This window comes from Syzygium oleosum, unplaced genomic scaffold (assembly GCF_021117445.2).
Source record: "Syzygium oleosum isolate NSW1041296 unplaced genomic scaffold, Sole_v2.1 Sole_v2.01, whole genome shotgun sequence".
In the NCBI taxonomy this organism is placed as follows: domain Eukaryota; kingdom Viridiplantae; phylum Streptophyta; class Magnoliopsida; order Myrtales; family Myrtaceae; genus Syzygium; species Syzygium oleosum.
Window position 1 is genome coordinate 10546964 of NW_026607485.1, and position 23729 is coordinate 10570692.

The 23729-nt window shown below is 42.3% G+C and overlaps 2 protein-coding genes across 2 annotated transcripts in view; both read right to left on the minus strand.

Moving 5' to 3' along the window:
* Nucleotides 1–16528, minus strand: part of LOC115662631 (putative disease resistance protein RGA3) — a 38158-nt gene extending 21630 nt beyond the window's left edge. Inside the window, exon 1 of the mRNA XM_056313937.1 lies at nucleotides 16068–16528. Coding sequence (XP_056169912.1) covers nucleotides 16068–16502 — 435 coding nt within the window. The 5' untranslated portion in view covers nucleotides 16503–16528. The remainder of the gene's footprint in view (nucleotides 1–16067) is intronic.
* Nucleotides 16529–20739: 4211 nt separating this feature from the next.
* LOC130138793 (1-aminocyclopropane-1-carboxylate oxidase homolog 1-like) lies at nucleotides 20740–22564 on the minus strand. The gene is made up of 3 exons (XM_056313921.1): nucleotides 21918–22564; nucleotides 21477–21798; nucleotides 20740–21319 (listed from the first exon to the last, which is right to left on the minus strand). The coding sequence occupies exons 1-3, from the start codon at nucleotides 22454–22456 to the stop codon at nucleotides 21071–21073; spliced, it is 1110 nt and encodes a 369-aa protein (XP_056169896.1). The 5' UTR covers nucleotides 22457–22564; the 3' UTR covers nucleotides 20740–21070.
* Nucleotides 22565–23729: the final 1165 nt, after the last annotated feature.

Here is a 23729-nt window from a genome sequence, read left to right on the forward strand (position 1 = left end):
AAGAGAGGAAAAGAAAACATAAAAGGAAAAGGAAAAGAAAAAAAAGAAAAAAAGAAAAAAATTAAGAAGAAAAAGACAAAATTGCCCTTGTTCCGATCGCCGGAACAATAACGTGCTCGCCGGCCGATGAGCATTTGACCGGCCGGCGAACCTAGGCCCTTACTTGAGACTAATTGGGTACTTCAGGTCCTTATTTGAGACTGATTAGACACTTCAAGCTCTTATTTGACACTATGTCCACTTGGGGTACTCTTTTGGGAAAAAGACCCTACTTGTAGTCCTTAATTGGAATTTTCCCTAAAACATAGCAACAAATGAGGCTTAAGGTTTCGACTTTCGTGCATATGGAACTGCTATGGACCATTACTCTCTGGTTTTTTCACGTAATGTTGATTGTGATTTCTTCCCTCGATATGACTAATGTTTCCTCTCTTTTTTTTTGCAAATAATATAATGTTGATGTAGCACCAGGTGACTGCCATATCAGAAAACATGAAAACATGGCGTGCCTCTATTTGAAGAAGCTTTTCTGTGTCCTTGAGATACCATTTTAAAAAAAAAAACCACATACTTTTTGAAAATGCAATTTCTGCCTTTACCGCCATAATCTCGCCAAGAAAAAGAGATGGTGGTGAATATGTTTTGCATTATTTGATCAAGAAACCCATAGAGTTTCTCACACAAACAGCTCTCAATTCTCCATTAGGTAGGACAGGACACGAGTCACATTCAAGTCACCAAATATACCGAATCTTTGCCTAAATTCAATTCGTCTTCTTGCAGCAAAAAAAGTGAGAAAATGTTATGATACAATGCTTATCGTACCGCTCCACCTTTCCATGACACAAAAGTAGGGCGTGTTCTTGATTGCGAAAACTGTTGAAGACGCATAGAGTTCATATGCATTGTTAAACAAAAGGTTGCAACTCATTTTGCTCAATCTAGAAGTGCACAATTTTTAGTCCTGATGGAATACTGCACATCTAATTAACCCTTACGATGAACTCTTCAATGCATGAGATGAATGATGACTGACTCATGTTGAACAAGACATGTTTTTAAGAAATTTGGCAAACTACAACTTAGAAGCATAGATAGAATGATGTCCTTTATGCCATTCAATAAAAAAACATCCGCAAAATCGACCCATTTAACATTTAAACATCTTGCTAAATCATGCTCCATATCATGGGGTTGCCAATGCGACGAAATTGAAGCTTGCATGATCAGCTAATCTCCACTGTATCAATTGCTTCATTTGAAGGAAAGAGAAAAGTTACCTCGACTATATCAATTGCTTCATTTGAAGGAATTGCATGAAATACTCTGTAAGAAGAGAATCAACGAGCAATGAGAAACAATTTTAGGCTTTTGAACTTCTATAGAAACGTACCTATGGAAAAAGAATAGTAAAATACTGGACAATAACGCCAGAATCCATAATGGGCACTCAAACACATCATTATTGACCCAAGGTTCGTGTTTTTTTTTTAATTCTCCAAAGAAAATTCCTTCTATTTAAATGGAAGATTCCAGAAAACAAAGGAGCATTCATAAACCAGAAGTGTGCTTTTTCTCTGTTTTTCCTAAAATAATTTTGTAGATAGTCATTGCAAGTAGTGAAGACGATTTTTGCTTGATAAATAGAAAACTGCAACTATAGGGCACCAAGAGGGTGCAAACCCATTTACATAAACAGCCCAAAAAACTAAAGCCATACATAAAATAGCTCTCAAAACCAAAAGGGAGCTCATAAAGGATAAACCATCAATTATATGAAACCAAATTAACATATAACAATGACACAAGGTTTCAAATATCATGAAATCATGACAAGCCCAAAGCATACATGTTTAGAGCTCATCGTCTATATTAATGTGTTCCTTCTTCAAACTTTTTCCAGAAAAGATGCCAATATCTTAATTTAAGGAGGGATTACTCCAGCAGATTTCTGTAAGTAAAAAATTCATCAATTTTCTCTCAGCATAGACAAGGCAGTTAACACCCGTTTATATAGAGTCAAACATGAAATTCTGTCACCACGTAAGAATGCTCAGAAAGCCACAATTCTGCAAATGTTTAAAGCATAAGCAAAACTAACCTTTCTTCTACAGCAGGAATGAGTCCCTCAGTCAAAGCCACTCCACCAATCTAAATCACAAAACAGAGTCATTATTCCCAGTCAATTTGTAGCAATCCAAAGAACATATCAGGGTGTGCACGAGACTCACCAATTGTATGCTACTTAACAGTTTTCTCTTGAGATTGATATGCCCTGTCAAAGTAAAATAGAAACTATGATCCATAAAACAAAACACTCCCTGCAAGCAGAATGGAAGAAATTGTGAAGGACCTACGGTTGAAAGAATACTACTAGTGAATAGTGATTGCTTCAGCAAGGCCGACCTTCTCTTTCTTCTTACGTTGTGTTTGAAATATCGGATAGCTGTCCCGCATTGGTAATCCAATGTTAAACCCAGGATAGAGGCTATCCGCCAATGTCCGGTCGTCTGGGATAATCAAAATGCCAAGTTTCTTCTAGCATGTCCTCATAATCATTAAACCTGCAAAACAATCGCCATGCTAGAGAAGTCTTATCATGATTAAACTTGATCTGAAAAGTTCTTAGAAGTAACACGGCGAAGCGAAGCGAGGTCGAAGAGCTTTCTGGTACGAGCGTCTCTCGCTCTCGCTCAGAGAACTGACAACTGAAATAGAAGCTGATGCTCCCAGCGATGCCGTTTTCCTTTTAATTGCTGCCGAATGAGGCTTAAGCACAAGGGAAACCAAAGACTATCTGGGTCAGTCCACGCCAACCCAGAGAGGCAGAGAGAAGCCTCGGTCTCGATCCAATTTTTGATTTTACTCTCGAGCTCTGATTGTGTCGCCAAAAATGAATAATTTGAAAAAATATTTTTTGAAAAATGATCGCTTGTATTGCTTGAAATAATTAGTCAACAAAATTTTTTTTCGTTATTGACAATGATTTATAACTAAGCATTTTTTTGAATGATGATAATATTTTTTTATTCATTAATTTTTTTAAGCGACATGGGAGATCGCTTTTTAGAATACATTTTCAAAATTATTCATTTTTCGCAAAATAAATATAACCTTAATATTTTTTTTTATCTTTAAGAAGATCATGACACGAGGAATTGAAATCCTTTATTGGACTAATCTTCATGGGTATGTGTGAATCACACACGTCAACGCGCATCGATTATGGTTCTATCCTTGCACAGGATGGCAGGCGCAACTTGGGCAATGAATGTGATCTACACTGAATTTACCAGCAACAAAATTAGATATTTCATCATTAATTTTGGGGGTGTTATGCATACTATACTAATGGCCGAACTCTTGTGCTTTTTGCGGGATTATATATAGTTTTGAAAAAAGTATACAAATTTAACAAACTATATATTTATGATATCGATACAGACCAAAATAAAATGAAAATTTATAAGTAATTCATCTCTAAGGGCCAGTTCGGCAACTTGCCAAATAGTAAAAAATTCTGTTCTTTTGTTTTCAGAATTAGTTTGGGAGCAAAAATCCGTTTGTTAAATTTTTTGTGCCCTAGCACAATTTTGCAAAAAATTGTTTACAGAATCAGTTTTGGAACAGAATCAAGAAGCAAAAAAAAGTATCTTCTTGATTCTGGAACAATTTTTCCATTTCTGATTCTTCTTGATTTTCTTCTTTTTTTTGGTTTGTTGTTGTTTTTTCGGCCTGCCGCCCACCACCAGCCGGCCGCCGGCGATCGGCCATAGGCCAGGGCCGGCGAGGGCGGCTAGCGGTGTCACGCCCCGAACCCCATCGAGCTCGCGACATCCCGCTCCGGTCGAAATGTTGCGACGTCCCAGGAACGTCGCCGACCCAACCCAAACATCAGAGCCACATGCGGAAGCGAATATAAAAACCCCGGACAAAAAGATGATGACAACGGGGTAGAACAACAGAACAGACAAACAACAACATCCTCATACAGCACCAAATATACAAACATCATATTACAGACATAAATACAGACGAACATACTCCGCCACCGTTTTAACAAAAGATCAAGGTCTGGTTAACTTAACTTCCCTATGGGTCAACCCGATTTACACAACCCCTAAAATATCCTAGGGAAAGCCTACTGGTCGCCCTTCCGCTCTGCTTCTGATTCTTCGGGTTTGAGCCTCCCGGACACTCACCGCAATTCCACCGGGCACCAAAGGCGGTTCCTCGAACTTCCAAAAAGAGGAGGCAAACTTCCCGGGTCTAAGGCTGGGGGTCTGAAAGTGGCGGTTATACAACCGTGAGACGAATCTCAATAAGTGTACAACCCCAAACCCCACGTAGGCACTCACGTACCGCTAGACGAAAACACACATAACACACAACGATCGGCCAAACTAACAATCACATGCGACCCTACCTGGAATCCATCACGCACGTTCCTGCACGTTAGACAATAACACAGCCAACACATCACAGCAAGGAATCACAGACGCGCGCGTGCCTTAATTATAAGACAGAAACCACTTGGGCACGTCCCATACCGTGCCTAGCAGTTTCTACACCGTAATTAAGCATCACATCACGCGATACAAACACACTCGCGCACTAACTCACACCATGCGTCACTTTCTCAATCCTCGCACCTCAAGCCAATTCCCACTCATTCTCAACTCTTCCACCACTACCGCGCCCGCGTAAAACGCATCAGGCCAACGGTCTTCTGACCTCGTCAGGCATCGTCACCCCGTCGGGCCGGGCATCGTCACCTTGTCAGGGACGGCATCGTCCCGCGTAAACGAACACGCCTCAGGACGGAATCCTACACACACTTTCCTTCTACCGTGCCCGCGTAAAACGCATCAGGCCAACGGTCTTCTGACCACGTCAGGCATCGACACCTCGTCAGGCCGGGCATTGTCACCTCGTCAGGGACGGCATCGTCCCGCGTAAACGAACACGCCTCATGACGGATCATTTCCAACCAATCCCACATTTCCAAACCTTCGTTCCACACTCTCCACACGTACCACGCCACCACACAAACACACTGCCAAACGTACACACTTCACACACATTCCATAATTTCGCATTCTCGTCACACGAACACGCACCACTTAACCACACGCTCTTGGCACGCGAATTCAATGCACATTCACATCACCATATCACCACACTTCACGGCTACACAAACGCGGCACGCCACCACACCACATTCAGCCCAATGCACAAACCAAATCAGCCCACAACGATTTCCAGGCCAACCAACAAGCACAATCACACAACCACGCACAAATTTCCATTCAAGGCACAATCCCATTAATTAATCGCACAAATTAATTCCGATCAAACCCCAACATCACAGCCCTAATCCAAGCTCCCTAAACCTCAAAATTTCATCGCCTAATCAGTCCGAGAGAGATAAAAACCGAGAGTGAACAAAATCGGGTCCAAACTGGGCAGTTACACAGTGACAGAAATCCATTTGAAATAAATAGTAAATAAATTCCAAAAATTCTGAAATTTGGATATGTTGTACAAAACATCTTTATGAACATTTTCCATGTAGAACTCGAAACCCAATTCTAATCGTAAACACCTTGTTTTGACACTCAAAGTCAGACGAAATCCGGTTCGCTCGGACAGCCCCTCAGGCCATCAAAATACAACTCATTCGGCACCCAAATCATTTTGGAAAACCTTGAAATTTTTATATGTTATATCCACAAATGTCCCCAACAATTTTTGTGAAGGAAGTATTTTGAAACTAGGCCTGGAAAAATTTATAAAAATTCGAACAGACCCGAAGGTCGGGTGAACAGTAAATCGGGCAGTTTTATTTCGGTCCAATGATAGACTTCCGAATGGCATCAAATGATTTCCAAAAATTCCCAAATTAAAATATGTTATACTTCAAGATGCTATGAACAACTTTCATGGAGAACACTTCCTCAAATTCAGGCTACACAAGTAACAGTAAAAATAACAAAAACCAGCGACGCAGCAGCAACCTAACTGGAAATCAGCCAACACACACCACCGAGCAAACCAGCCATTAAACTCACCCTAAACCGAGCCATAAACAAGCCTAACAATACCCGAGGTCCTAGGCGACATTTGGGGAGGTCACTTACCTAAAAAGCGAGACAGAACGGGGCTGGAACGGTGGCTGAAACGGCGGAACAGCAGCAGCAGCAGCTGTGATGGAAGGAAAAGAAGATGAAGAGAGTGAGAGAGAGAGAGAGAGAGAGAAAGAGAGAGAGAGAGAGAGAAACTGATCGTGGAAGGGGGAGGGGTTCTGGCCAGAAGAGGGAGGAGAGAGAGAGATATGTCTGGTCAAAGGGGTCAAAGGTAGATTAGTGGAGTCCAAGTGTCCAAATCTTGTGCCAATTGACACTTTTGCCCTTGATCCAAGGGCTATCCTTCATTCTCATTCAATAATTTATGGGTAAAATGGTCATTTGTCCTTAACCCAAGCTGACCAAACCTGGTTTAGCCTTAACCAGCCTTGGTTAAACCCCAAAAATTAACCAATTTTCGGAATTACTCAAAAATGGCCTAGGGGCATTTTCGTAATTTTTCGATCCCGAACCGAAATTCCAATTTTTGCACATACGTGTTCCATATGTGCGTGGCCAACATAATATGGCGTCGGAATCGCGAAATTAGCTTCTTAAGCCCTCGAAAATCGACTGCAAAGTTTCGGGAATAAAATAATATTATTTTTCACTTCCGAGCCAAAATTCCAATTTTCGTCCGAAACCACTCCAGATATGCGTGGCCACCCAAAAACGGCATCGGCCTCGAAAAATAACCTCAAACGGCCTCAAAATCCAACATCGGTGTCCACAGGGGCAAAATCGTAATTTTCCCGGTCCCGAACCGAAATCCATTTTTTTGCAGAAATAGTTGGCCCCAAGGTTGGCCAAGCCAAAAACGTCATCGGCCGTCCAAAATTGTCACTTTCAAAATTCTCGATTCCCGGGCCCGAATTCCAAGAAATGACTAAAATCGAGCAATCGCAACTTTAGCTTATCTCTGGCTAACGGGTGGCTCTCTGGAATTACGCGCTCTCGACCCGTGACCGACACTAAGTCAAATCACGTTTAAGTTTACTCTACCCAGGACGACCTTGGTTGTCATATAATTGCAAGGGTCTGTCACTAGTTCCCTTCGGACACGATCAATCAAATAGACCGGTCTCGGTTGGCTCAAAACATTCCCTCGTCAATCGATATGGTCGAAGATCGAACCAAGGTCGAGTTCTTTGGTCGTGCGAACTCAATCCCGTACTAGCCTTACCCCTAAGGTTAGCATCCCGTGAATGCGCATTTCCGGGTGAGATCTCACTATAAGTGCATTGGCCAAAATATTCATTTCTTAAATCCCGGGAAAAGGATCGAAAATTCAGACTGTTACAAGCGGCCACGATGGCGAGGCCTCGCCTTGGCTGGGCGAGGCTCGACCTCACTGTTGCAACCGGCGAGGCCGGCAGCGAGGGAGGCGGTGAGGGCCGCGATGCCCTCGCCGGCCATGGCCAAGGAAGGGAAGGGAAAGAAAGAAAAAAAAAGAAAAAAAGGAAAAAAAAGAAAGAAATATTAAAAAATTCAAAATATTATTAAAATATTATTAATAAAATGAAATTTTGTGTAGTTAGCAAACGCATTTCTATTCTTTTTCTATTCTAAGAATATAAATTTTGGGCAGTTACTAAACGCCTTCAAATGCTTAGAAATTATTTCCGGACACGGAATAAACAAGAATCATTTCTGAGTAGAATCTGTTCTCGGGTTCAAAATGGTTGCCATACACAGCCTAAGTAACTTCAAATATGATAGTGTACATATTCTTATGATTTTAGAGTTCTTTTGTGAACTACATATAATAGAAGTATCGCAACATATCGATTATTTTAATTTAATTTTGCGGTTGGATTTTACGAAGATTTTGTATTTGTTTTGATGTCATCATATCCGCTATAGGGCTGCTCTACGTTATTTTTGATATTAATTGAATTATTTTGTATTTTAGTACTTTTCTCGAGGGTGACTTATGTGTGGAAATATAGGAATGCATGTTACACGATCTTTCTTAATTTTGGATTTCCAGTTTTTGCAGTGTTTATAATATTAAATAGTTACCATATTATTAGTTATTGATTCACGAGCTCTTCTGGTATCGCGTGCATCAATCATGTTTCTGCATATAAGTGAAAATAGAACTTGAATAAGGAACGAACGAGGGAAATTTGTCAGAAAAGTCCTAAACCTTTTGCATTGGTGCCAATTTATTCCTAAACCTTTTTTTTGTGTCAATTCAGTCCTAAACCTTTGGTCTTTGTGTCAATTCAGTCCTTCTGGCTAATTTTGATCGGATTTTGCTGACGTGAATACCGGTCAGCTTACGTGGCACCGCCGGTGACGATGTAGATAACTTTTAATAATATTTTTCGAATTTTTTAATATTTTTTCTTTTATTTCTTTCTTATTTCTTTTTCTTTTCATTTCTTCTTCCTCCAGCCGGTCACCAGTTTGGTGACCGGCTGGAGGCCAGGGTCGGCGAGGGCGGCCACAAAATCGTAGGCCGCAACCTCGTGGCCTCTGCCAATGGCTGGGTGAGGCACAATCTCGCCGGATCTGGCGATGGTCGAGCCCCGCCGACTATGGGCGTGACCCGACCTCGCCAAATCCGGCGAGGTCCTGCCTCGCCTAGCCGCTGACGAGGGCTCGAGCCTTCGCCAGTGGCCTCGAGGGCAAAGGCCTTCACCCTCGCGGCCACTGGCGAGGCTCGATCTTGCCAGATCCAGTGTGGTCTTGCCTAGCCTAGCCACCGATGAGGCTCCAGCCCTCGCTAGAGGCCACAAGAGCGCGGCCTTCGACCTTGCGGCCTCTGGCGAGGGCTGGAGCCTCGTCGATGGTAGGGCGAGGCACAACCATGCCGGATTTGGCGAGGTCGAGCCTCGCTAGTGGCCGGCCAACGACCGGCCGGAGGAAAAGGGAGGGGAGGGAAAAAAAAAGAAAAAATAATTAAAAATATTAAAAAATTATCAAAAGTTGTACACGTTAGCAAAATCCGGCTAAAATTAGCCGGAAGGACTAAATTGGCACAAAAACAAAAAGTTTAGGACTCAATCGGCACCAATTCAAAAGGTTTAAGACTTTTTTGACACTTTTCCCAAATGAATGAAATAAATTCGGATTTTCTCTTGTCAGAAAATTAATTTATTGCTTTTGCTTTTCAATAAATATATTTTTAAATAACTAATTGGTCTCTTTTTATATTTCATCACGCTTCATTATATCAAGGACGATGTTTCAATAGTGAAAGCAAACATGTATGAGCTCTTGACGGCAAATACTGTCATAGTCTAGAAAAGAGGAACTCCGAGTGTTTGTTTGATATCTTCTTGGGCCAACTTTCACTATAAAGAAATCGTCGTATTATCTTCAACGAGTCCTCGACAACCTTCATGTCCCTCGTGTTTAGCTTCTTTCTCTAGATCAACAATGACGGATATTCAATATCACCACTATACAACCACGGAAAGCTACCTTCATCGAGACCGAACTTGCTCAAACATGGTCATTCCTTGTAACGGAAAACACAATGGTCGCTACCCCAGACGACGAACATGACCGAGCAAGCGAATTGAGAGCATTCGATGAGACAAAAGCTAGAGTCAAGGGCCTTGTCGATGCAGGGATGGCCTGAGTCCCCCGCATATTTGTCTGACCACCCGACAAAGTGGCCTGCCGGGAGGATCGTGTGGAGATCCCGGTGATCGACCTAGGATGCACGAACAGAGGCCCCACCCGTCACGGCGAGATTTTGCAAAATATTGCGCAAGCATTGTAAAAATGGGGTTTCTTCTAGGTGATCAACAATGGGGTCCCTAAGAACCTCTTGGAGGAGGCGATCGACGGGTCGCACAGGTTCTTCGAGCAGGAGACGGAGGCCAAAAAAGAACTTTGCGCTAGCGATCTTGCAAAGAGGGTCATATACAACAGCAACATGGGACTTTATAATTAAGTCGTTGCTGATTGGAGACAGTATATTTTGCTTCATGGGACCGGAGCCTCCCCAGCACGAGGAGTTGCCGGACGCTTGCAGGTGAGGCAATGGGATTCTGTTGCGTTTTTCACCTATCGAAAAGGAAATATTCATGAAAAACGAAGATAGTTTGCAAAATAACTGCAGCAGTTCATATAGGTACAAAGTAAATGGTTTTCGCTGTATGATACTTAATTGCCTTTTCTATTTTCTTCAACAAATCAAGGGCTAAACTAGCACCTGTATGAAACTCGAGTTATTCGCCTTTTTTTTCCATTGAATCGGCCGGAATAGGTGTTGAACACTCAGGACATGAAAGTGCCCAGTTCTTATGTTCAGTCGACAAAGGCAATTGCTAATGCTGAATGTGTACCAAGTTTCTCGCCTAAATTCCACTCCCCGCCGTAGCATATAATCTTGCATCTAGTCTCAATCAATGAGAAGAATTAGTAAGATGATCCTCAATGATTGATTTTCACCAACGAAAACTGCAGAGGTGCTCGTTCCGTTCTTTTTGGGTAGAAAAAAGGATGTTTCTCGACAGTTGACTCTATTCGCGTTCCAGCGGTAGCAGTACCAAACTTTTGCACCTGAGTTGATGCAAAACACCAATACCCTCTATGGTGTTCTCTGGGAATCCAGCCGACTACTTCTACGGCAGCTCTAGTTCAGTTTTCCGATGCATTGCAATATCTCTGGCAGAGAAATGCTGATCTCAAAGCATGTGATGAGACTTAGGTCTCGTCTGTTTGAGCTTGTATCAGAAGTCCCATAACTCCACCCAAATCACTGGAAGGAGATGGAGTGTGGAAAGGGACACGCGATAATGTGCCACTACTATCCGCCATGCACACAACACGAGTTGACCTTGGGTGTGACAAAGCATTCAGACAATGACTTCCTGACAATTGTCCTCCAAAATCAAGTTGGAGGACTTCAAGTGCTTCATGAGAACCAGTGGATCAACGATCCTCCAATTGTTGAAGAGCTCTTGAGAATTCAAGAATTAAATTACCTTGGTATCTTCCTGTAGCAATAACATCATGTCTTCACAATCTGAACTTTTCTTTGGTAAGACGAATCCGCATTTACCCTTCGCAAATGCCTTGTGCATAAAGTATCCTAACAGAGCTATCTGACTCATCCGAACTTGATTCTAACTTTGTTCAATCATGCTTGCCTCACATTGAAAGGTTCAAAATTATCTGAATGACACGGATGTTTGTTGAAAACCATGTTTTTTAACAGAAGCGGTCAATGTCGGTTCGAGGTATTCTGCAGTTTTTGTATTTATCAACATTAATAGAGCAATCATAGTAGTACATAGAAATTATGTTCCTTCATTTCTGACCTGAGAACTGACAGATTGAGAACGTTCACTAATTGTTGCATTTGCAGCTCATAACAAACGACCAGTTTAAGAGCGTTGAGCACCGAGTCTGGCAAACAAAAGAGGCCCAAGAGTGTTGGTGGCATGCTTCTTCGGCGACAGTCCTTGGTCATCTTCAAGGCTGTATGGACCCATCGAGGAATTAACATCAGCAGACAACCCACGAATCTAAAAGGAGACTATGCTTCCAAACTACACTGCCCATTACATTTTAAACAAAAGAAGAACGAAAAAGAGAACACAACTCTAAAAAACAAAGATCATTTTCTAAGCAAAAGCAGAACCAAAAAGAGAACACAAAATAGAGGGAGAGGAAGATTAACACATATCCCTTTAAAATCAAAAGAAAGATGCTATCTTTAGATTGGATACTCATATGACGGTTAAAACACTAATCTATCACGAGAAAAAAATTGCGCTTTCAAGAACATTTACGTTTGGTTCAGCTTTGGATTTCAACTTTGTATATTAACGGCAGGATAAAAAGTGGAATTCTTGCCAGCCTTCAACTTGCTCAACAGAATCAACCGTAAGGCAAAAATCTATGTACACTTCCTGGATTTTCTATGAAACAGCAGGTTTCCATTACGCCGCGACATATTTGAAACCTAATTGATGTAATCGAGTCAGCATTGCATTAGGACGACGCAACAATTGATCCAAGAGCTAAGATGACATCGAATCGTCCTGTCATGTATCGATGGTCAACTCTGTCCTAACAGATTTCTTTTCCATAAACAGCAAAACTTGTGTACTAGACGCACGGTCCCCCAAAGAATCAGCCACTGTTAAACAGCAATTGTCATTTTCTCAGCAAGTGGTGGTAACTCATGAGCTAATGACTTTCTCCTTCCATTTTTACGAACCGCATGATTCTAAAGTCAAAAGGAACCTCGCAATGGATGTCATTGTTCTCTTCTCTTCTCTAAATCAATCAGCTACAAACAAGCTGCTCATCATATCATGCAATGCAATGTCTCCATAACACTCAATTCATAATCCAAATGTCTCCAAAACATTCAATTCATAATCCAAACTCATCCCCAACAAATATACATTCACAGTGAAAATTGAATTGCAGTAGAGAGAGAGAGAGAGAGAGAGAGAGAGAGAGAGAGGAACAATGCCTCCCATCGATTTGGCCTTCGACTCCGGTGAGCAGAGCCACGACAGAGCAAGCGACGACTCGAAAGCCAGCGTCAAAGGCCTCGTCGACACTGGGATTACCGAAATCCCCAGAATTTCTTCATCCGACCGGACAAGACATCCGAAGGCAGCTCCGAATCGAGCGGCGGATCCGAGAATCTCAGCTTCCCGATCATCAACCTCGGCGGGATCGACCGCGACCCGGCCAAGAGGAAGGAGGCAATCGAGAGGATGCGACATGCATCGGAGACGCTGGGGTCCTTCCAGGTGGTGGCGAATCAGGGAGTTCCGGCGGCCGCGATGGAGGAGATGAAGAAGGAGGGAGTGAGGAGGTTCTCCACGAGCAAGACGGCGAGGCAAAGGTGGCGAAGGTGGTGGTACAAACAGCAATTTCGACCTATACAATAGACAGCGTTGGTGGCGAACTTGGTAGTGAAGAGAAATTAGTTAAATAATAAAGAAGGTGTGATAGATAGTCTTTTCTCGTACCTCTCTACTAAAGCTCATGGTTACAATCAATCCTCCCAAACGATGACCGGAATGTGCGGGATCTTTGGCCGATCTTCACGGCCATCTGTTAGGTACCTCTCTTTCAGAGTTGGACAATGAAGGATTCTCAATTCCTTCAAGTGTGTGAGGTTCCGCATCCCAAATGGCAAACGCTTTAATTTCGTACAGTCAGATAATACAAGCTTTTCGAGCAAAGAGAAATTTCCAATCCATTCCGGCAAACTCTTTAGATTCCAACAGTCAGAAATCTCGAGAGATTGCAAAGTCGTGACATGTTGAATTCCCCAGGATAATGCCACCGAGTTCATACTCCCTGTGATTTTAAGAACACGAAGTTTTGTAAGGAATCGCCATTGGGTGCCATGCGTATATTCTTGGCACAATATATCGAGTCCTTCACAATAAATAATGTCGAGTTTCTGGAGCGAGGAAAGGTTCTGCATGCTACGAGAGAGACCACCAGTTGCAAAAGTAGAGGCCCATGGACTCGAGATTACTTGGTAATCGGAGTAGAGTCTCGAGCATCGAGGGCTCCACATCACTATCATTAAGAACTAGACTCTTTAGTTTAGAGAAAGGGATGAATGTGGATCCCATTGCTGCTTCTGATGGGCAATTTGGATTGACCATCAATTGTTGTTCCAATATTTTCGTGCTATTTGTGAACAAGTATTCCACCTGGGGGAATGGTGGCATGAAATTCAAGTGGGGACAACCCCTTATATTCACGGACCAAAGTTTTGGGAAGGATGACAGTGAATTGTCTGACCGATGCTTTTGATATGCTCCCATTACTTGCTTTCTTCCCCACCATCCTTTCAGGCTGCTGCAGAAGCAAAGGGATAGTTTCTCAAGAGATGGGAAGAAGGGGCGTGTAGTATCAGATTGTTCTGGGTCACTTGTTTGTTGAAGGAACTCCAACGCATCCAAGCTCCAGAGAATCAACGTCCGTAGGGAAGGGACTTCACTCAGGGGTGGTAGGTGGCTCAGTGAGTCACAGCCACTAATTTTGAGGTACCTAAGGTTGACCAATTTCCTCAAATCTCTTGGAAATGTTTTAAGGTTCTCACATTTAATGAGTTCGAGGATCTGCAAGCTCACCAAATCCGTGATTGAATCCGGCAAACTCTGGATAGATTTGTTTGCAGAAATATTAAGAAACCTTAAGTGCTTCAACTTTCCAAAGGAGGAAGGAGGGAGCGGAATATCTGTATTACCCAAACCCAACGCTCGACAATGTTTACACCCGGAAAAAACTTTGGGAGAGTTGACTACAGAGGATTCACCTTCCAAACAGAGAAACGTCCGCAATTTGGATGTTTTGAGCAGGCACACCATTTTCTCTTCAGAGAAACTCTTCGAAATAATCGACGCATGTCTAATTCCTCTATCATTATCTCCTCCTTTAAAATTAACACTCTTGCATTCACCTCCGGCAACTTTTTGGGCAAGATCGTGCATGAGATCATGCATCTTGAAAGTTAGGACCTCGTCATCGTCTTCTTTGCGTGCAGCATCGAGGAATGACCTACACAATAGTTCCGACAAGTAATTGTCAGCGACGTCTTCAAGGTTATCCTCCCCGTTGAGTGACTCAATAAAGCCTTGTGCCATCCAAAGATGTATCATCATCTCTTTATTGTAGACATAGTCTTTCGGAAACAATGAGCAATATGCAAAACAATGTTTTAAGCATGACGGGAGATGATCGTAACTGAACTTGAGGACTTGCATAATTCCATCATCAACCTCATCAATTTCTGCTATTTCTGGAAGTTCACGCACTTTGTAACGGCGCCATTCATCTTTATTTTTGCCGTACAAAAGGCCTCCTATAGTTCTAATGGCAAGGGGAACGCCGGCGCATTTTTTAACTATATCTCGACCTGTCTCCTCCAGTTCTGGGTCCGATGATTCTACCCCATCTCCAAAAGCCATTTTCCTGAATAAGTTCCACGACTTATCTTCAGATAAGCCATTTAGAACATGGATAACCGATTTCGCATCCGTAACCTTTGCAACTTTGTGGCTACGAGTGGTTACAAGTATCTTGCTTCCCCGTAAACCGCCCTCTAGCCAATCTCCAAGCTTCAACCAATTATTCCGATCTTCATTCCACAAGTCATCCAAAACAAGCAAGTATTTCAACCTGCCTAGAATCTCAGGAAGAAGACTTGGCAATTGGTCTATAAATTTCTCTTGAAGTCGACATTGGTCGAACAAAAGCCGAGTGCTACATGCAGAAAGGCATGTAGGACTTGTGAGATTCGATTGTGGCATGTCGGCCAGTGACAGTAGCTTTCGAGTCTATGTCCAGTTTAATCAATTCGATCCAAACAAGTCAAAAATACAATCTTATGCAGGTTGGCAACTTGACATTCGTCCTCTACTTGAAAAGTTGTACCGCTACGGAAATTTCTAGAAAGTACAATTTTGTGTATAGTCGTCGTCCATCGGTTGAGATTTGATAGTTAATCCACCTGTTTGTCAAAGAGTGTTGTAGTGCAGGAGTGTCCAGACATAATAACCTTTTCATCTCATCATCATGCTCTTGACAGTTGTCTTTCGCATTCACGTTAAAGACATCAGATACACACACCCACATCTTAAGCCCAAAATGTTCTTTTACCTCCCCATCGTTGTACACTAGTCGCGCAAGTGCGGTTTTTCCAAGACCTCCTTTACCAACGATGGCAACAAATGACACACTCTGGCTAGAGGAGGAATCAAACAAAAGTTGTTTGATCTTTTTTTTGTCCTCTTCCCTACCAATTATTTTTCCATCAGGTGAGGGAACTTCAGGTTTCTTTCCTCTCCCGATTGTTTCCTCGCTCAGATGCTGCTCTAAATTTGATAACTCCTTATCACTTTTAATCCGATCTAGTTCCTTCCTAAGTTCCCGAATCTTATTAGCCACTCTGAGGCGGTGTGCAAGCTGATTCGATTTAGAGAAGAAAACGCGTACCGCTTTCGACATCTTGTTGCCGGAAGTGACCTTCCACCTCAGATTTTCGGTTGCGACATCATCGAACAAGTCCTGTACGTCGTACAGCACGTCCTTGAGCCTCCTGAGCCAGAGCTTGACCTGGTTGTCGTGCCATTGCTTCTTCTCGGCATCCAAAAGCACAGCTTGGATGGTCTGGACGGTGTCCTCCAGGCTTTTGAGCTCGTCCTTGGCACCGCAGAGCAACTGGATCTCCTGAGAAGCGAAGGAGCCTCCAGGTTTCGCAATTTCGGTGGCGATGCTTTCCAGTATGGCGGTGGCAATGCTGAAGAGAGCAGCTTCCGCCATTTCCAAAAAGGCAAAAGCAAGGGGTTGAGGAGTGTTTGAGAGGAGGTTGCAGAGGTGATGCTTTTGTTGGGAGACGATGGTTTGGTGGTGCCTCGTGATTAACTTCATGCAATAATATATAGCAAGGCCAACGGCATCTCCATCTTACTTTATGCTCAGTCGCTCCACTGGATGATAAAAGAGAAAAAGACGCGTGGGGTCGACAAAACAGGGACTAAAGAAAGAAAGAAGGAAAGACCAAAAGCCTATGAGTCAAAAAAGCAGGTTGCCTCTGTATGTCTCGAGATAATTTTCGTACTTTTTCGTTTTTCATTGTCATCTGAACATGAAAAAGTTTTGACAAAGCCGTTTGGTCCCGTATTGAGAGCAGTTTCCAAACGAAAACCCAAATGCGCACAAATAACTTTATTGGAAATGGTTAAGCAAATGTATAAATTTTCCTCATAATAACTTTATTGAGAATTGGGTAACATAAATGAGCCTTGGGATAAATACGTAAGTTCATTCCGATCCGTGCAGCATAAATGAGCTCTATCCCACGGAATGATAAAAACTTGTAATAGCTTTCTTGCGTAGAAATGAAAATTCTTATCCAAAGAATAAGAGAAATAAGTGACTACTATTTCACTAGATCACCTTACCAATATTGACAAGGGTCAACATGCCATGTCTTGAAAACCCTCATTTTATCTTTTGTACTAGAATATTAATTCCTTTCGTTTTTCTAAAAATTTGATATTACACCTCGCTTAGTCTTTTTTTTTTTTTTAATTTTTCAACACATGTAGCACTCTCTATAGATATCAATTCATAAAAATACCTTTTCGAAGTAAAGTGTAAACGATTTTATATACATATGTCAAGATATTTGAGATATCGAGGATCCTTATTTCAATCAATGAGAAAATAACTCCATAATGACCTTTATATGTTGGAATACATGTAAAATTAAGAGTTGGGAGACTTATCAAAATGATTAATTTCGGGGTCATCCATGCTTTGTGACAATAAAACCAAAGAGATAATTTAGTGAATGACATCACATGTTAATTCTAAATGTTTCGATGACTCGATTAGTAAAAAGAGATAATTAATAAATTATGTTTCTCTTTTGCACATAGGGAATTCATGAACGTTTAGACATATTCTCAAGCAATCTGTTACTATATTTACGGGGAATTAAAGAAGCTAGCTATGGTTTCTGTCCATCAGAAATTCAAGGAGCAAACCGAATCTCCCAAATGCTTTTTAATGCAAAAATGAAATAAAAGTTTGAGAACTAAAATGGATAAGTGGCACAAGGATTCCTATCATCATTGTCCTACTGATTGTAAATTTCTAACAAAATAACCACGCAACGTGATTAGGTTAATCGTGCAAGATGTGTAATTGATGCGAAATATTCCAAATGTAAACGAGTCAAAGTACTGGAGTAGGCTACTTGTCGGTTCCATCGTTGTATTCCAAAATGGACGACCAAACGGGGGTTGCTCCCCCTTCATTTAGAGAAAAAAAAATCAATTACTCATGCCATGTCAGGTACTCACTCTTTCAAAAGAATAAAAAGAAGAAGAAGAAGAAGAAAGAGTAGTAGCTTAACATGTCAAGAACATAAATATTTTTTTATTAATATATGCACAAGGAACGAAATGTTGCCGCGTTGATTTTCATGTAATGCAACGAGAAGTTCATCGTAACATGGCCCCTTAGCCCACGCAGGAGTGCCTATTCCCATTTCTTTTCTTCAAAACCGTGTCAGTCTGTACCCTTCACTATCATAGAGAATCGGATGCCCTCAGTTTCTCCGTCGTCTTCTGTCGACCGTCATGTGCATGAAAATTGAATAGGCTTACTGCTGTGGACGATTGAAGTGAACTCCCGACAACTTTGGGACTGCCGTGGAGGTCTTTCACGCCACCCCAACATTTGCATATATTATATTTCCACGTTCCAATGAAAATGAAAACAAAAAACTCAATAATAATTTTCTAAAATCGAAAAAGGGGTACCTGCTTTGCTTTTGTCGCATCTTTTTGCACATGCTTGATCTTCTTATTGTTCAATTCCATTCCCACTTGCCATTATTTGATTTCCTACCATTAACATAACAACAAACGAGGCGTCAGGTTTCGACTTTCGTGCATATGGAACCGCTGTGGACCATCATTACTCTGGTTTTTTCTTGTAATGTTTATCATGGTCTCCTCCCTTAATTTGACTAATGCGTCCTCTTTTTGGTGGTGCCTCGTGATAAAACTCCGCGGACGAATATATATAGCAAGGCACGGCATCTCCATGTCACTTCATGCTCGGTCGCTCATTATAAAGTTCAGTCAACCAGATCCGAAATGCTCTCCCCGAAAAGAGAGTTGGCAAAATCCGACCAGATCCGAAATGCTCTCCCCGAAAATAGATCCAATCCCACCCGAGTTGACGAAGAAAAATCGGCCACTTGTGACCAACTCGAAACCCCAAACCAACCCACATGCCCACCGTCCACACACTTTTGTTCAAGCCCTCTAACTTGTTTTTCTTTTGCTGATAAAGACGAAATCGCTATTCTCTTGCCATCATATCCTCCCAAGCGTTAGTGTAAATTTCTCCACCATCACGTGGATATGGATATGTTATTCTTGGCTTGACAGATTTAATTGATAGTTATTGAAACTGTGTCTTTTGGGTGTAAATTAACAAAATTTCACATTAAGCATTCGTACGTGTCGTAAAAAAGGAATCATATAGACAATATTTTCCTACTTACAATAAGAAAATATTTTCATCCTCAACCTTTTATACTTAAAGTTATATGAGAAATGCCTATGTGACAATCCTTAATTTACTGTGAGATTGACAGCTTTAGAAATTGTTGTGGGATCCACTCCTTCGAAAATTTGTGGCTCATAACATGATGTTAGTCTCACAGTAGCCCAAAGACTGTTATGCTAGCAAAACCTAAGTTGTATTCGTAAATTATATAAACGATCATTTTTTATGAAAGTATTTTCCAAATAATTGATTTTAATCAACAATTTATGATTAACATTTTCGTCGACGAAGAATATATTTTTCAGTCTTTCCTTTTATGTAAATTGTACAAACGATCATTTTTTTTTTATTTTTTGCGAAACATATGCTTCCCGAGAGACTATATCTTTCCAAGTTTTCCTAATCACCATGAAAATATACACATTAATGGGGTTTCTATTTCTGTCACTGTTATAAACCAAGTCGAATTCTTACTATATAGTTGTTCAAAATGACTTTATATTTTTGGACCTCTACAGTACGATAAGATAAATTTCCTTTTTTGGATGATAAGAAGGGTATCCAAACTTTTGGCTCGACTATTTTCCATGAATGCATACAGAACGCTTCCTTCCCGTGGCAAAAGACGAAGGAAAAGCAAGAATCATAATTACCGTCTGTAACTCAGTAGAAAAGCTGAAGTTAAATGTCACTTCACCCAAAGATTCACACCTGTTCTGATTCTGTCAGCAAAAAAAGAAAGAGAGGGCGAAGAAATTACTTAACGACGAGCTGATCGATTTTTCTATACCTTAATCTGTAACTCAAACAGGAAAAGCTAAAGGCCAACCACTGAGATCCGCATATCCACTGTTATGTTCTATAACATTTTGCTTCCGACTCCGAGCAAATGAAGTGACAAACACAGACGAAGATATGCTCTAGCCGAGGGCACCAGAAATTTGCATAACGAGAAGAGGTTTCTGCTGCTCAGAGCTTGTGACACCAGAACGCTCAATTACCCGAAAACGTTGGAGCTTATGACACCAAAACATAAACGTAGCAGCAAAACTGAAACACAATCTTTCTGTAATAAAGGTGAAGTACTCCCTCTCTCCCGCTCTATCTCCCTCTGTTAGCTAGCCTATATCGCCGTTTTGGTGAACTTCGAGCTTTTTCCCATCTTAAAATTATAGTTTTGCAGATGATAAAGAGACCGCTTCCCATGTTTTAAAAGCTTTTGTTACTTCTGGGACAAACACATTGTTTGTACCAATTCATTGATCTCCTCATGCTAGACAACACAGCCTCGTCTTCTCTCTGCCACTCCAAGATAGCCATCGCTTCTTGAGATGAAGAAGTATGTGTACACATGAGAAACATTGTCTGGGCAAGAAACTGATATTCTTGGAAGAACAAGTTCAGAAGAATATAGGACTTTCAAGCACTGACCGATGACCTAGGATTCGACTTAAATACACTTTAAGTAGAAAACTAAAACATTGTAGATCGAATTGTCGTTCCAACCCAGTTCCTTAGTTTAATAGTGCTGGTGCAAATCTATCCATGAAGAAAGTTGGCACTTGGTTCATAAACTATGTGAACCAACCCTACATCAATCATTAATTATGAAGGTCTCAACAACACGGGATTGACATGATCATCGGTTGAGATGGACTTGACATTGGAGCTATGTGCTTTGAATATTCAGGTATATTGCATATAATCTCCTAAAGCACTTGCACCTAGTGGCTTGATTCTATGACATAGTCAATTATTGAAATTATTTTTGCATATCAAAGCTACGACATAATACGAATATGAAAAGTAACAAACTAGCCAGCAAGCTCGTATCACGCTTGGGTTTACTTTCTGCTAATGTAGGCATTCCCTTTCCGATCTGTAACACCAGATGTTTGCCACTGCCAAACTCACAGCTTGAACATCTGCAGAGCCGAAGTCTCATCGCCTCTCGCGCTGTAGCGGGAAACATACTCCATGATGGTGGTTTCTCTGTACTTTGGTGGATCGCCCTCCGAAATCAACTCCTTGATGGGTCCGTACAGTCTTGGAGATGGCGATGCCGCCGTGTAAAAGAAGCACGCCACAGACACTCTCGGCCCCACGTTGTTGGCCAAAACTCTATGCTCGGCGCTCTTGAATATGTCATTGGAGATAAGCTGAAAAAAATGCTCCGGTTCGTGATTAGAAAGTGAACACAACTGCCGGATAAAGAGCTCAGGCTTAAAATGCTTTGCTTGTGATTTATTGATGTGCCTAACAGGGTCTCTAGTGATAAGACGTGGGGAGAGAGAGAGTATGTTAGGTGAGACTTGCCTGAAGCAGATCTCCGATGTTAACTACCAGAGCTCCTGGCACGGGGCTCACATCGATCCATTGATTCTGATGAAGAACTTGGAGACCTCCGACATGGTCTTGCAGGAGCACGGTGAAGAAGTCGCTGTCGGCGTGCTTGCTGGTTCCCAGAGTGAGCTCTGGTTGTGGGCATTTGGGGTAGTACTGGCTCAGAAGGACGAGTCCCTCAGCACAGTCCATGTCCTTCAGATGGTTCGGATTCAACCCGAGCGCCTCCGACAGTAGCTCGAACAAGGTGATTCCTAAATTCATCACTTGCTTCGAGAATTCCAGCATTATGTCACTAGGGTGTTCAAAAAAATTTAGTGGGTCAATTCATCGCAAATTCCTAATCCGTCAGAAGCAAAATCTTAACAAAATATCATGAGACATTGTGGTTGAATATTCTGCAAAATCACTTACCGGCATACCGCCGGCAAGTCCTCTGCCACGGGAGCATTAGGTGCCATAATACAGAATAGGGTGTCCCTCCAATTGGCCGCCTCTGTTCTATACAGATTAAAATTGCTGTGATACGCAACGCCTCTTGTGAAATCTCGCGAATAGAAACGTCTCTTCTCTCCAGCATCTAGCTCATGGAAACGGCGCACTCCATCCAGCATCTCCTCCAGAACAGCGGTGGGAATCCCGTGATTCACCACCTGAAAGAAGCCCCATGTTTTGGATGCACTTCGAACTTCATTCACAACCTCCTGGCGCCGAGATGGATCTTTCGCAATATCTTCAAGGTCAATTATAGGTACACGGAAGTGGCTGTCGCCCGATGCCAGAGCACTTCGCAGGTTCTCTGGGCGTTCTACAAAAATAGGAGGAACTTCGGTAATCCCCGCATCGACGAGGCCCTTGACACCCGCCTTTGATTCATCGAAAGCCTTTAGCTTGCACGTCCGGTCGTACTTCTGTTTATTTTCATTTGCTTCGTCTGTGCTGAACACTTCCATTTTTCTTCCTTACTGAAAACACCACTGACTTCCCAGGTCCGATCTTATGTTAAACGTTGGAGAAATTGAAAGAAAGAGGTTGTTGGAACCGAAAGAAAAATGATGACTTCGAAATTTTGGAACGACTGGACGAATAAAGACGGATGGTGACTATACTACTCTGAACTTCACAGCCATTTATAATGACTGGTCGTTAACCATTGGGAAAATTCCAATTAAGGACCTCGAGTGGGGTCAAATTCTCAAAAAGGGGTCCAAAGTGAATATTGTGTCAAATAAGAGCCTGAAGTGCTCAATCAGTCTCAAATAAAGATCCGAAGTGCTTAAAAAGTCTCAAATAAGGACACGGGTCCTCGGCGCCAAAATACGCCGCCGTGGCAGAAAGTTCTTGTTCCGGCAAGACAGTAACTTTTAATTTTTATTATTTTCTTTTCTGTTTTTCCTTTTCGTTTTTTTCTTTTCCTTTTCCTTTTCCTTTTCTTTTTTTTCTTTTCTTCCTCCGTCGGCCATAGCCGGGTAGGCGGAGGTCACTGGCCTCAGGCGAGGCAGCCCTCGCCGGCATCGGGTGAGGGCCGCCCTCGCTTGGGCTGGGCGAGATCGCCCTCGCTGGCGTCGGGCGAGGGCCGCCCTCGCCTGGGTTGGGCGAGGTCGCCCTCGCCGGCCTCGGGGCGAGGCCGCCCTCGCCGGCGTCGGACGAGGGTCGCCCTCACGTGGGCCGGGCGAGGCCGGCCTCGCCGGATCGGGCGAGAGGCTCGACCCTCGCCCGCAACCGGGCGAGGCGGCCTCGCCCGTGCCCCAGGCGAGGGCGGCCCTCGCCCGACGCCGGCGAGGGCGGCCTCGCCTGAGGCCGGCGACCTCCGCCGGCCCCGGCTATGGCCGGCGGAGGAAGAAAAGAAAAAAAAAAGAAAAGGAAAACGAAAAGAAAAAAAATAGAAAAGGAAAAACAGAAAGAAAATAATAATAAAAATTAAAAAGTTCTGTTCGCTTTGCTGAACAAGAACTTCTCGCCGGCGGCAGTGTATTTTGGCACTGGGACCCAGTCCTTATTTGAGACTTTTTTGAGCACTTCGGATCCTTATTTGAGATTGATTGAGACTTTGCGCCCTTATTTAACACAATATTCACTTTGAACCCCTTTTTGAGAATTTGACCCCGCTTGGGGTCCTTAATTGAAATTTTCCCCCATAACCATTTGTGTCTGACAACATTAAATGAGGAACAAGAAAGTCCACAAACTAATGCAAGCACACAAACACAAACAAAGTCAAATAAA

Excerpts from the sequence above, each read along its gene's own strand:
- LOC130138793 (XM_056313921.1), bottom strand. The coding sequence starts at position 22,456 with ATGGAAGTGTTCAGCACAGACGAAGCAAATGAAAATAAACAGAAGTAC. Across the intron at positions 21,799-21,917 it reads GACTTGCCGGCGGTATGCCG|TGACATAATGCTGGAATTCT; the intron begins GTAAGTGATTTT and ends TGAACACCCTAG. Across the intron at positions 21,320-21,476 it reads ACATCGGAGATCTGCTTCAG|CTTATCTCCAATGACATATT; the intron begins GCAAGTCTCACC and ends CATTTTTTTCAG.